Below are 13,273 nucleotides of genomic sequence, written 5' to 3' on the forward strand. Positions count from 1 at the left end.
TTGACCAAGGAAGTCAAGAGAACACTTGAAAATCAGCAATTCTGAAACTGTCTTATACTGCAAATTGGGAGTCTACGATTTTCTTCAACTTTTGACTAACTGCCTTGCAATCACATGGGGGCAGAGGAAGAGCAGGGAAATTATGTTAAATAGAAGAAATTAATTCTTTGGACAGCTGGGTTCAATATACTCATTCACTCTGTTGTGATGATGAATACATTTAAACCATTAAGTTCATAATCCCCTTTACAATTTACAAGAACTTTTTGGAAATACAGGAAGCAGAGTGGTTACCAGGGGATAATCTTAGGCTTCATTAACGCTTGTTTGGTTTGTAAAGGAAATCTATAAAATATCCCTCCTAAAGTTGACTTTTATTCAACAAATATTAATTGAACTTACATGGTTCAAATACCTTCCTAGGAATACAAAGGTTAATAGGAAGATTAATGAGAAACCTTCAGACTACTAACACTCTGGCCCCTCTCTACCAAGTTTACAAAACGTATTGCCAAAGTCTATATATAAATGCATGCAATCTCCTGAGCCACAGGACTAAAATAAAGATTCAAACATTAATGAATAACATGCTTCTGTTTCAGAAAAATTCACACATTTTTATATGCACATATATATTTTACATGTGTAACCTTCCTGAAAATTAAGACTTGGACCTTCAGTAGTTGATCCTGAGTATATTTTTTGAGTAAATTATTTATTCCTGTCATCTAGAGGAATTATACAAAAATCTTAAAAGATTTACACAACCAAAAAATCCAGTTCAACATCAATTTATTGAACCTTAACTGAAAGCAAAGCCAAGAAAGGAAGAATTTGGCATGTTCAGTTCTATAGAGGAAAGCAAGCTTTGCTTCCCACCAAGGCTCACAAAATGAGGAATTCTCTAAACATTGGAAAGTGTTTGGGCAGCTAAAAAGAATGGCAAATTTCCCCCAAGACGTATGGCTATAATATAGCACAGTATGAGAAATAAGGAGTACATAAGGAGTAGTGGAGAAGAGATGAGTTACTTCTAGGCTGAGATGAGGAAGGATAATCACATTAGATTTCATGGAGGTCTACAAAAACGAATTGGATTTGGAATAGGAAGAACTGGGAAAGGAAAACAATTTTGTTGCTAGTTTTGAAATGTATACAACTGTGTGTATACATATAACATATGAAATGTAAAACACGAATATATATAGACACATATATAATAAACAGAGAGTTAAATTAGAAGTGAAGTACAGGGGACGTAAAGCAGATATAAGGGAAACTGTGGTATTAAGACTTAGTTATTTCTGCCCCATGAGGGACTCCTTCAATGGGCAATCTTTGCCCTGGAACTCTCTCTTTGGTTGATACAGTCTTTCTCAGATTGGGCCTAAGCCCAGTAATAAAAAAATAACATGGGGAAAATAGAATAAGGTCAGATAAGGAGAGGCCTTGAATGCCCTTAGAAGCCTTCAGGACTTTATTCCAAAGGAAGTGAAAAGCCACTGAACACTTTTGACCAATATATTAGAGTGGTGCTTTTCCTAACAACATTACATTTGGTTTTATTGCTATATAACAAATTCCCACAAGTTTAGTACTGCCTCGCAGTTTCCATGGGAAAGGAGTTCAGGCACAATTTAACTGGGTCCTCTGTGATCACACAAGGCGACAATTGAGATGTCAGTCAGACTGCAATCTCATCTGGAGGCTCAACTAGGGAAGAATCTGAATCTGATTCCTGTCCTTGTGGATAAATGTCTAAGGACCCTCATGTCCTACAGGACACCTACAGTTCCTGGTCACCTGAGCCTTACCAAAGACCTTTCATGTGGCAGCTTACTTTTTCAAGGCCAGCAAAGAGCATCTCTCTAGTGGGTGCAAGAAAGATAGAGTTATATGGCTATAGATATAGATAAAGACAGATAAATCTGCAGATAGTAACTTAATGAAGGGAGTGACAGCCCGTCACTGTTTGCCATATTCTACTGGTTAGAAGCAAGTGACAGGTATCATGTGCACTCAAGGAGGGAGGATTGGACAGAGTGTGGCTCACTGGGGAATCCCTGGAGGGTGTGTCAGCCACAAAAATCGGCCCGGCAACAATGCATCATGTACACTAGGTGGAGGAGACAGAGAGGCACGGAGACAAAGGAGAAGTTGTCATCACTGTTTTAACCAATAACGTATAGTTGTTACCAGAAGAGAACCATAAACAGAACGCATGGGGTAAGGGTCAAAAATTTTAACATGCTATGTTTTAATGATATAGGCATTTAAAAAAATAAAACTTAAGTAGTACCCTATCTTTAGAATTTAGTAACAATTACCCTACAATACACCAATGCTTCCTGGACTTTCTAAGTTCCAAGTTAGTTTTCCAAAAGGCAAGGAGATTTGCTCCTGCATTTTACAAATTTCTGCCTGGTGGTCCAACTAGCCTCATTACTACTGTCATTTCCAGATTGTTTCATGTGTGCTATTATTTTTTTCCTGTAGGTTGTAAATCTGTGATTTGGTGTTCCCCACAGGGCCTAATACTTTGCTAATTCTGTCCCTTCCTTAGTGGACCCATTCGCCTAGAAGTCATGTCACGGTTGGGAGCTTCATGTTAGTACTAGCGGTCTTCACAATTTATCATGTTGCAGCAGAGTAGATTAGTAAGTGTTCTTTGCATGGTTTTGCGTAATTATAATTCTTTAAGAGCTTCCCTTTGTACTTTCTCACATGACATGAAAGTCAACTGGTGAGACTTCTTTTTTCCTATCTCATGACTTCCGCTAAATCAAACAATTTCTTCTAAGTAACAGGATGTCTTTCTCTAGAAATCTCTCTATTTGGTTCATACTTACACTTTCTAAGAAAGAGTGAACGTGTTAAAGTTGGGAGTGCTTGAGCTCCTCACAAACAAGGGTTTGGAGTCCCTCATCAAGCTACCAAGATCAATGAGGGGAAATTAGGATAGTAAAGAAGGACTTGAGGGGTGCTGGAGTAGTGCAGTTGGTTGAACAGCTAACTCTTGGTTTTAGCTCAGGTTGTGATCTCAGGGTCCTGGGACTGAGCCCCGCATCGGGCTCTGTGCTCAGCACAAAGTCTCCTGAAACTCTTTCTCCCTCTCACTCTGTGCCTCCCCCATGCTCTCTCTCTCTCTCTCAAATAAATAAATAAAATCTTAAAAAAAAAAAAGAAGGGCATGATGCACTGTCATAGGCTGTAGCAACAAGGGTTGTAGTTTGTCCTACTAACCTCTCTCTTCTTTCTCCCGTCAGGATGAGAGAACCACCAGAGCCGGGGGAGAGTTGTTCTTCAATCCCCTGCCAAGAAGAGGATCCATGTGTCACAAAGTGGACCATGGAAGACACAAAGATGCACTGCCCAGATTTTCCTTCCAGGAAATTCCACTTTCGAGGTCCATGGAGAGGGTTTGCTTACTGCTCCTGCTACAAGCTTCTTCAGGGTCTCCTCAGCTTTCCAGCTGGGATTACCTATTCTTGGGGCAGCCCTGGCAAACATCTGAGCACAGCAAAGTTAGTCATGAGCACACTCTTGTTGGGGAGTCCCCAGTGGCTAGCAAGAAAGTGCACCCTCCTTCTCACTGTGCCACCTTCTTCTCCCTCTTCCTCCACTTCTGCTACTGGTATTTCTGTTGCTGCTGCAACTTTTCTGTCCATTTGAATCGTTTCAAATAAAAATTCAGGAAAAAGAAATAAAGTTTTAATAAAAACGGGATGAAACAGGGGTGCCTGGGTGGCTCAGTCGGTTAAGTGTCTGCCTTCGGCTCAGGTCATAATCCCAGAGTCCCAGGATCGAGTCCCACATTGGGCTCCCTGTTCAGCAGGGAGTCTGCTTCATCCTCTGCCCCTCACGCAGCTCATTCTTTCTCTCTCTCAAATAAATAAATAAAATCTTAAAAAAAAAAACGAGATGAGATAGATATCAACCAATGCAATGTATATACCTTATTTTGATACTGATTCAAATAAGTCATAAAATAAATTAGGAGAAAATGAGAATTTTAACATTAAGTGAATATTTGATGATATTAAGGAAGCACTGTTAACATTTTAGGTGTGATAATGGTATTTTGGTTATGAAGGTTATTTTTAAAGGAATCCTTATCTTCTAGACATGCAGGCTAAAATACTACAGATGAAATTATATGATGCCTGGCATTTGCTCCACAATAATCTGGGTTGGGTGGGGCCGGGGGCAGTGTCTATGAGTACTTTAATTTTAATTCTATTTTCATGAAACAGTACTTTCTTTTACTTGTCCTAAATATAATTTGGCAAGGTGGAAAGCATCATTTATTCAACATCCAGTGGTATTGGGTGCTACGCTGAGATGGACATTCAGATAGTGCAAAACCTGGTTCTGTGGTCAAAATGTTCAGTCTAGCAGGGAGAGAGATACATCTACAATGAGTGCAAAGAAGTGTGAGAAGTGGTGTGCTTTGGTACTTTCTACCAGTTGGGTCTGATCCCCCTAATTTTCTTGATTCTAATATTCTGAATTTTGGTGGAAAATACTGTTTTTAACATTGTGTAAATAACCACTTCCTTACTGGATAGAAGCTAACATACATTTTATTTTTATTGAATATCTGCAGTGCCTGGCCCTCAGAGGTACTGAGAGTATGCACATACTGCCCCTCAGGAATGGGCTGACTGATGAGGTTGTATATGCTTGGTGTATGTGTTTGCTCAAGGGCATGCCTGAGAGAGGGTTCTGGGCACAGCAAAAGTCTTTATTGGGAGGCATTTCTTCTCTAAGTGTACATTCTAATCAGACAATCTCTACTACACTACCTTAAGCCAAAAAATAACTCTTTACGAGTGATTAAGTGAAAACACAGTTATATGAAGGCATGTGTAGTTTTTCAGTTTCAAAGAGTTAATTCTAACTCCCAACACACTGTTTAAAAAATTAAAATATGGATTTTTATCTCAAAGGCTGAAGTGATAGAAATATTTATCTATCTAGCCTTCTTAATAGCAACTCTAGGCAGCTTAATGACTTCTGAACCTCAGATATAAATTTCAGAATAAAAAAGCTGTTTTACACTCCTGGGAAGCATCCAAAACTGACTCAGAATTGCTAGCAAGTTTCTTCAGTATGTTCTAGGAGGACGAGATTTACGACGGTGATGGGTCACTCCATGATTTCCTAGAAAACTCTCTCCTCCAAGACACTGCCTAGCATCCAAAACTAAGGAATATGGTGTTAGTGGGGCAAATGGTCCGTCTGGGGACTTGACAGCATTATTTAAAGAAGCATTTGTGCTGGGGGGGTGGGAGGGACGGGGTGGCTGAGTGATAGACATTGGAGAGGGTATGTGCTATGGTGAGCGCTGTGAATTGTGTAAGACTGACGAATCACAGACCTGTACCTCTGAAACAAATAATACATTATATGTTAAAAAAAAAAAGATAGTAGGAAGGGAAAAATGAAGGGGGGGAAATCGGAGGGGGAGACGAACCATGAAAGACTATGGACTCTGAGAAACAAACAGGGTTCTAGATGGGAGGGGGGTGGGGCGATGGGTTAGCCTGCTGATGGGTATTAAAGAGGGCACGTATTGCATATTCCATGGCGCACTGGGTGTTATACGCAAACAATGAATCATAGAACACTACATCAAAAACTAATGATGTAATGTATGGTGATTAACATAACATAATAAAATTAAATTAAAGAAAAAAAGCATTTGAGGGGCACCTGGGTGGCTCAGTGGTTAAGCCTCTGCCTTGGGCTCAGGTCATGATCCCAGGGTCCTGGGATCGAGTCCCACATCAGGCTCCCTGCTCAGTGGGAGGCCTGCTTCTCCCTCTCCCATTCCCCCTGCTTGTGTTCCCTCTCTCGCTGTGTCTCTCTCTGTCAAATAAATAAATAAAATCTTAAAAAAAAAAGCATTTGATATCTAAGGGGAAATCATACCCCTTTGACTGAAAGACACTGCGCCACCTAGGGACAGCCATAGGAAATGGTATTCAATTTTCAAATTCAAAAGCCTACTAGAAAAGGTTTGGAAATTATGAAGCAGGATGTCCTTTCTACTTAATACTTATATTACATAAATTACATATTTTTCCCTCAAGACTTTAAGAATAAATCAAAGCTTATCTAAAATTATTTTTTAAATAAATTACCAGGTTGATTAAAGAATTAAACTGATATGTTTTCTACTTCTTCAGGAATAAGGTAACAATAAGCTATTAAGCAGAAGTTATTTTCTTAAGATTTATTTATTTCAGAGACAGAGAGAGCATGAGCGGGGGAGGGACAGAGGAGGAGATAGAAGGAGAGAAGCAGATTCCTCCCTGAGCCCAGAGTCCTGTACAGGGCTTGATCTTACAACCCTGAGACCATGACCTGAGCCAAAATCAAGAGTCAGACGCTTAATCGACCAAGACACCCAGGCACCCCAGGCAGAAGTCATTTTTATGTAGAATTTTGGGGTAGTTGTAATTTTGATAAGTTAATGGGGGATTTCATATGGTTTATGGAATTCAATAAATCTATATACTTGGGCTTCTGCAAATACAAATTCAGTTATTTAAAGAGGTATATTATATCTCAGAGGAATTTATGAAGACTTTTTTTGTAGAATAAAAGTTCTCTCTACATTATATTCTTGCTATTGCTCTTCAAAAAATCAGAAAGTGGCATTTCCTCCACTTTTTACAAGAGGACTACATTTAAAGAAAAACTCGTATCAGCGATTTTATGGTTATTGCATACTGCCTCCCCAACAAACACACAAATATATATGAAACTGGAAAATTGTGCCTTTCTTTCCTATCATGAGAATACTTTTAAATGATTAGCATCAAATTGGCTCAAAAAGGTGGATGGTGGATCAAATAAACTTAAAAGCTGAAAGTATAAAACTCTTAATGAAAACAAGGGAAAATCTTTATGGAGGGGAGAAGGGACGAAGAACACCCCAGAAGAAATGGCAGACTGGTACGTCTAGGCAGATGGGTCTATAGGCAGCTTCAAACAAAGGGTCCCAATCCCTGAGGTAGTCATATGAAGCAGAAAGAGCTAGATTTCAAGATGGTGTGTAGAAAGAGACAGTGCTCCTAGACATCTAGACTCCAAAGCCCCACTTCCACTCTAAATCCAGAAATTTGGTACAATTTCTGAAGCAGGCAGAGGAGGAGATAAGGTTGTTTTTGTTCTAGTTGACTACAGGAGGAGGGTGAGGATTCAGAGTCAAAATGATATTGAGTTATACATCAAAGTAATATTTCTTGTACCCCTGCATTTTGCGATACTTATTATGCTTCCTAGCCATTCATTTATCCAACCGATACTCATTTTGTACCTACCATGGGCAAAGGGCTATGGGAGAGATAAAGCCACGGATGATGTATCTCCAACATATCTATATGTAAAGTCAGCCAAGTGAACCCATGGCAGCTACAAGTTATGATAGAAAAGCTTCCTCTAGTGACTGGCTGAGCTTAATAAAAATGGGTGAGTCTAAAGTGAACTATATTCTTGATGAGTTAAGAGGAAAGTCAGGAGTCATTTCTGTGAATGAAGAAATTTATGCATTTCTTATTTTTATCCAGGCCTGAATATTAGAACATACTACTTCATAAAGCATTCTCTGCTCATTCCAGCTGGAAATGTTCTCTTCTTTTTCTCAACCACTATAGTATGTTATCTATAGTTCTGCTATGGCACTTACCACATTTTACCTTGTATTATTAGCTTTTGTAGAAGTGTCTTATCTCCCTTTTGATGTCCCTGGAAGAAAGGTGTTTCAAAGCATTATCACAGTACCTTGTACATATTAAATGCATTCTAAATGCTATGTGACAGTAGACAAGTAGGAGCAAATAATGGTTCTAAAAATATGGACTCCTTGCATCAGCTTCTCTGGATACCTGTTAAAATTCAGATTCTTGGGCCATGCACTAGCACTACTGAATCAGAATTTCTGGGTGTGACACCAGAAACCCACATTTTAATAAGCTCACTGCAGTTTGAGATCTATGGATTTCAGGTCATAACAGTTATAGTAAGACGTGAGATGGCAGATAGGTTTCATCCTGACTGCTGATTCTGGTAGTGGGTGGAGCTGAATAGAATTCTGAGGCTGAGGCTAAATAGACCCTGGGAAACCGTGTCCTCTAAGAGTGATGCCCACCAAGTGAGGGACGGGGTGGAGGGAGTTTATGTGCAGTGTATTCTGCATTTCTGAATATGTTCATCTCAGGAATGGAGAAAGTGTATCATCCTTTTAAAAATAATCTCAAGTCATCCTTGCAGAAGTTTAATGGTAAGTTTTTCTAAAATTTTCATGGAAATTCTAGTAAATGGGGTTTTCAGGGTGGTATAAAGAAATTAAAAAAATAACATTTTGGGGGAAAATTTCATCCACCAAAAGTTTATTTTACTTAATGATATTAAACATTACCTAAATTTCATAGGAGACCAATTAACTGTGAATATTATTTTTGTTTTAATTACTACTAATAGGGTAAGGAAGAAACTTGGGCCTTCTTTGTAGAATTTTTGTATAGCACTTTTCCCCCCAGCTGCATCTTCTTTCTTTCTTCTTCTTATATATACTATTTATAATTATTGAAGAGATTTGTAAAATATAGAGGAAAAAACACTCAGTAGAGAATCACCTTGCAATAACATCTGCTAAAAATTTCTATGCATATAAAGTCTGTTTCAATATAATGTTGGGTGCAATGTTGGGGGCTAAGCAGCCGTACAATTGTATAACTGAATGAGTTATACACTTCTTGAAAGTCAGCCTCATCATCAGTAGAACGGGGACAACAATTGCCATCTGGTCTCCAAATTGTTTGTGTTCCTGGGCTTCAATTTTCACCCTTAAAACTAATGACTCTCAAATCTTCAACTTTAGCCTACTCCTTTTTCTTTCGTTCCAGACTCAACCTTCCTACTGTCTGCTATACTCCTTACCTAGATGTCCTACTGGCATCTTAACTTAGTACAAAGAGCCACAAGATTGAAATATTTCACTATCCTAGACTCCTTCATCTGTCATTGCTCTAAATTGGTCCAATTGGTCACTAAATCCTGTGATTTTTAGCTGCTAATTGCTTCTCAAATAATTATGTCCTCTTCATTTCCACTCCAGCTCTCCCATAACTCACTTCCTGGATTACTGCAGTAACCTAAACTTGTCTTACTGCCTTCCAGCCTACCCTGAGGTAGCAGGGCTTTCTCTAAAGACACTTTCTTGTAATTAAAAAAAAAAAAAATTGCCCTACAGTGATTACTCCATTGCATTCATGTTAAAATACAAATTTCTTAAGCTAGTCCTAATCAGACCTCTATCTTCCTCTTCAATTTCATCACCCCAGCTAAACCCAAAAGCAAATCATTTGTCACGTAGCCTGACTTTTTAAAAGAACACACTGGTGTTAAGACGACCTCAACTTGAATGCTGATTTGACATCTTACTAGGTGTGTGAACTAGGGAAAATTCGTCTAACCGTGAAATAAAAGAACCTACTTCACAAGGTTGTTGTGAGGATTAAATGAGCTAATATACACAAAGAGCATGTATCTTGTCTAGCGCATAATTTATTAACTATTATTATTAACATCATCAGCCCTTCCAAACCACGAATCGGTGCTGCTCGTTCTTCTGCCTGTAATACTCCTGCCTCCTCTCACCATTTGGCTCTCTTCCGTCAAGATCCAGCTCAGGGCCACAATTTCCATCAAGTTTACCCTGCCCCATCCTGTCTCATTTGTCCCCACCGTTTCCTTTGCATACTTGTTATTCTATAGCTGACGTCTATCACTTGACTGTGTTTCTAAAGGAAGGATGGTGCTTTCATTTTTTTCAGGCACAACTTAAAAACAGGTGCATGATATTTTCTGGATGAGTGCACAGAGAGCACCCTTGTATCATGAGATCCGTAAATCAACGTACCTAAAGTCTCTTTTTGTCTAGCGTGGCGATCTGCCCCCCGAATACGAGACAAAGTACTTCTTCCAGCACTGGGGTAAAAACCTTAGCCACGAGCCTCTGGGAAAAAGGGGTCTCCTTTTTATTTTCCCACCCCAGGAAACTCGGTAGAAGCCACGGATCTTGGTACGGCGGAGGTACACACGAACTTCTAAATCGCACTCACGTCTGAGCTTGTGACTGCTACTCTTCCGCGCCTGCGCCGCTCCAGCCGGAGTGGGGGCTCTTCAGTCGAGGGGGGGAAGCCAGGGGTCGCGTTTTAGGATTGGGTGGTAGGAGCCAAAACGGACGACGCGGAAATGACGCCAACGTGCGCAAGCGCCGGCGGCCCTGTCGCGCGGTGGCTGCTGGGTGCCGCTCGCCTTTCCTTCCCTCGCCTCTCCCTTCCCCTCCCCCCTCCCGTCCCCACCCCCTCGGCCGCTCCGCTCCCTGGCGTGACTCGGCACTGAGAGTCCCGGAGAAGACGCTGCGGTCGGCACCTCCTGTGTTCAGGCCTTGGCCTTTCCGAACCTCTCCCCTTCCTCTCCCGAGTGTTCTCCTTCAGTTTTGAAGCCGGTGGCGTCGCGGCCGCCCTGCCGGGCTGAGAATGGTGGGAGTGAAGCCGGTCGGGAGCGACCCAGATTTCCAGCCGGAGCTGAGCGGCGCGGGCTCCAGACTCGCCGTGGTCAAGTTCACCATGCGAGGGTGAGGCCGGGCGCGAGCCCTGTGGGCGCTGTGTGTCCGTCCCTGCTTTCCCTTCACTTTTTCCGGGTCCCGACTCCCTTGCGATCTCCTGCTGCGGGATGTCCAGCGCTGGCCGCAGCCCCAGACTACTGCCCAGTTAGGCCTCCGCTCTTGGGTTGGAGCCCCCGGTGGTGCACAAGGGAGTCTCTGGAGGGCACGAGGCCTGGCCATCCGCGTTCCCTAGCCTAGGAGATCGCCTCCCGTCCCTTCTGCATCCTCGGACGAGCTCTGGACTTGGGGGTGGCCCACTTCTCTTCCTTCTAGTCTGTTGGAGCCTTCCTACAGCCGCCCCTGCTTTCGCCCATCCCTTTCGTTTCGGGGAGCCAGCTGTCACTTGCATTTTAGAAGCCCTAAAATCTTAATTTACCGAACACTTTGGCTTTCTTCACGACCTGCATTTCCGTAAGACCTTTAGGAAATTCAGTGGGGACTATTCAACTAATCGACGTAGTGCTTAGTCCCGAGGCTCATTTAATGCATTTTAAATTAATGTTGGGTCCGGGTGCTTTTTAATTTTCTTAATGGTTTTGTTATTCGTTTGGTTGGTAACTTTGTAACTTAGGCTCCCTTATGTGTGCGACTGCATCTGATCACAGAAATGAAGAGTGAGTAATACGTACAGTATAGATACCCAGACATCTGAGTTTGGCCAAATAGGCTCCATTTTTGACTTGATCGTTTAAGAGGACAGAGATCTGGAACGATGCTTAACTGACTTTGGTAAATCTCAACATAATTTATTGGTCGCAGAGCTGGTGGATTTTCTATTTTGAGTGTGCAGTGTACCTCTGTAAGAGTGACAGGTCGGAACTAGGCCTTCAGAACCAAGATTTCAGCGACTGTGTGTATTTATTGACCTTTACTTGTGTATGTCAGTACCATCTAACTTAGAAGGATTAAAGGTCTCCATTTGATTTATCTTGACCCCCAGAGTTATTTACATTTAAACTAACCTGGAGAAATCTACTACAGGTATCACTATTTATGTAACACATTTAATTGTCCAGGTAACTATATAAACATAGGCAGTATTTTTAATCAGGGTAAAAAGTGATTAATGGCTGCTGAATGTGATTCAATAAATGTTGAGTGTATAAGTGGTGGCATTAGGATTAGATAGTTTTAATGCTTGGGGGATGCAGATAGAGATAAAAACAATTAAGGACTTATTCCTGCACCAGCCTCGTTTATACAGAATTGAAAAGGGACAGTATATTGGATTTTCTAGGGTGGCATAGAGTACCTATTTGACATGTGGACTTTCATATTTACTAAATTGAAGAAGATAAAAATTTCATTATAAGGACATGTCTAAAAGGAATGTCAAAATTCTATAAATGTGCCCTCCCACCTTTAGCAGTTTTGTAATGTCGATATTTTTAATATGGAGGGATACCTGTACATTTGTTAAGTACCTAGGCCAAAATTGGAAAAGAGATGATTTTAACAATGAGTCTCATTTTTAATTCACTTTTCTAGTTCTAATTTGTAGGAGTGTATAGACTTTCATCCCCCAATAAAATACTCTTTTCCCTTACCATAGCAGCACAGATGACAGTGATAAATCATTTATTAATTCAAGTGAGAAAAGTGCGGAAACTTTGCTATTGGGAAACACTTCCATTAACAATGAGGCAACATTTAACCATAAACAACTGCAGACATTGATTGGTAAAGCACTGTGTTGTTTACTTTTAAAAAGGTATTTTCATGCAATGAAAATTTATTTATTTTTTTTGGAAAAACAGCACAAAGAAAATGAATTTAGAGAACTTTTCAAAAGTATATTTATAGCTAACATTTATAAATCTTTTTAAGGTTACATTTACCTTGAAGTTCTTTAACATTTTGACCATTAGCATTCCTACACAAACTATGTCAGTGTGACCCCTCTGGAGTAACTGGGCATCAGTATTAGACCCTCAAACAACTATATCCAGTAGACCATGTAGGAAACCTCTTAGATCAAAGTTAATGTCCCATTTTAGGCCAAGAACATAGTTTTCTCCAGCAACTGTTTTCTTTCCAACCCTACTTTGAGTCTTACTCCTTTTTTTCCACTTCAATGTTATACCTGTCTGTTAATTTTAATAAAATGTTACGCAGATTGTCACTGTTTAAGGATCTTCAGTGGCTCTCCAGTATTTTCATTTTTTTTTTTTTCCTTTTTAAATATGGAACGCTTCATGAATTTGCATGTCATCCTTGCACTGGGGCCATGCTCATCTCTGTAGTGTTCCAATTTTAGTAATATGTGCTGCCAAAGCAAGCACTCGATTTTTTAATTGTAGTAAAATATATGTAATATGAAATTTATCATTTTAGCCATTTTTAAATGTATAATTCAGTGGCATTAAGTACATTCACAGTGTAGTACCAACATCACCACTATTTTCTAGAATTTTTTCATTATCTCAGGTAAAAGCATTAACCAGTAACTACTCATTAAACAAGAACTCCCAATACCCCCCAGCCTCCCACCCCTGGTCACTTCTTTTTGTCTTTATGAATTAATTTGCCTATTCTTGATACCTCATGTAAGTGGAATTATGTAATATTTGTCCTTTGGTTTCTGGCTTATTT

The 13,273-nt window shown here is 40.2% G+C and overlaps 2 protein-coding genes and 1 non-coding gene across 6 annotated transcripts in view; 1 reads left to right on the plus strand and 2 right to left on the minus strand.

Moving 5' to 3' along the window:
- WDR7 (WD repeat domain 7) overlaps positions 1 to 10,247 on the minus strand; it is a 365,699-nt gene extending 355,452 nt beyond the window's left edge. For 2 of the 4 annotated variants that reach the window (XM_025886347.2, XM_073898126.1), the window contains exons 1-3: positions 10,134 to 10,247; positions 7,697 to 7,755; positions 3,244 to 3,311 (exon numbers count right to left, since the gene is read on the minus strand). The gene's annotated coding sequence lies outside the window, so the exon portion shown is untranslated. The remainder of the gene's footprint in view (positions 1 to 3,243; positions 3,312 to 7,696; positions 7,756 to 10,133) is intronic. The other 2 variants (XM_073898127.1, XM_073898128.1) reach the window with 2 other exon arrangements.
- Positions 10,248 to 10,405: 158 nt separating this feature from the next.
- The window catches only part of TXNL1 (thioredoxin like 1), a 32,442-nt gene continuing 29,574 nt past the window's right edge, over positions 10,406 to 13,273 (plus strand). Inside the window, exon 1 of the mRNA XM_025886353.2 lies at positions 10,406 to 10,651. Within this exon, the coding sequence (XP_025742138.1) occupies positions 10,554 to 10,651 (98 nt within the window). The 5' untranslated portion in view covers positions 10,406 to 10,553. The remainder of the gene's footprint in view (positions 10,652 to 13,273) is intronic.
- Positions 12,859 to 12,963, minus strand: LOC112835420 (U6 spliceosomal RNA). Its single transcript, XR_003211225.1, has one exon. It is a non-coding gene; the product is annotated as a U6 spliceosomal RNA (small nuclear RNA).

The sequence above is a fragment of the Callorhinus ursinus genome, unplaced genomic scaffold, assembly GCF_003265705.2.
Source record: "Callorhinus ursinus isolate GAN/ISIS: 27379988/994484 unplaced genomic scaffold, GSC_fseal_2.0 scaffold11, whole genome shotgun sequence".
Taxonomy (NCBI): domain Eukaryota; kingdom Metazoa; phylum Chordata; class Mammalia; order Carnivora; family Otariidae; genus Callorhinus; species Callorhinus ursinus.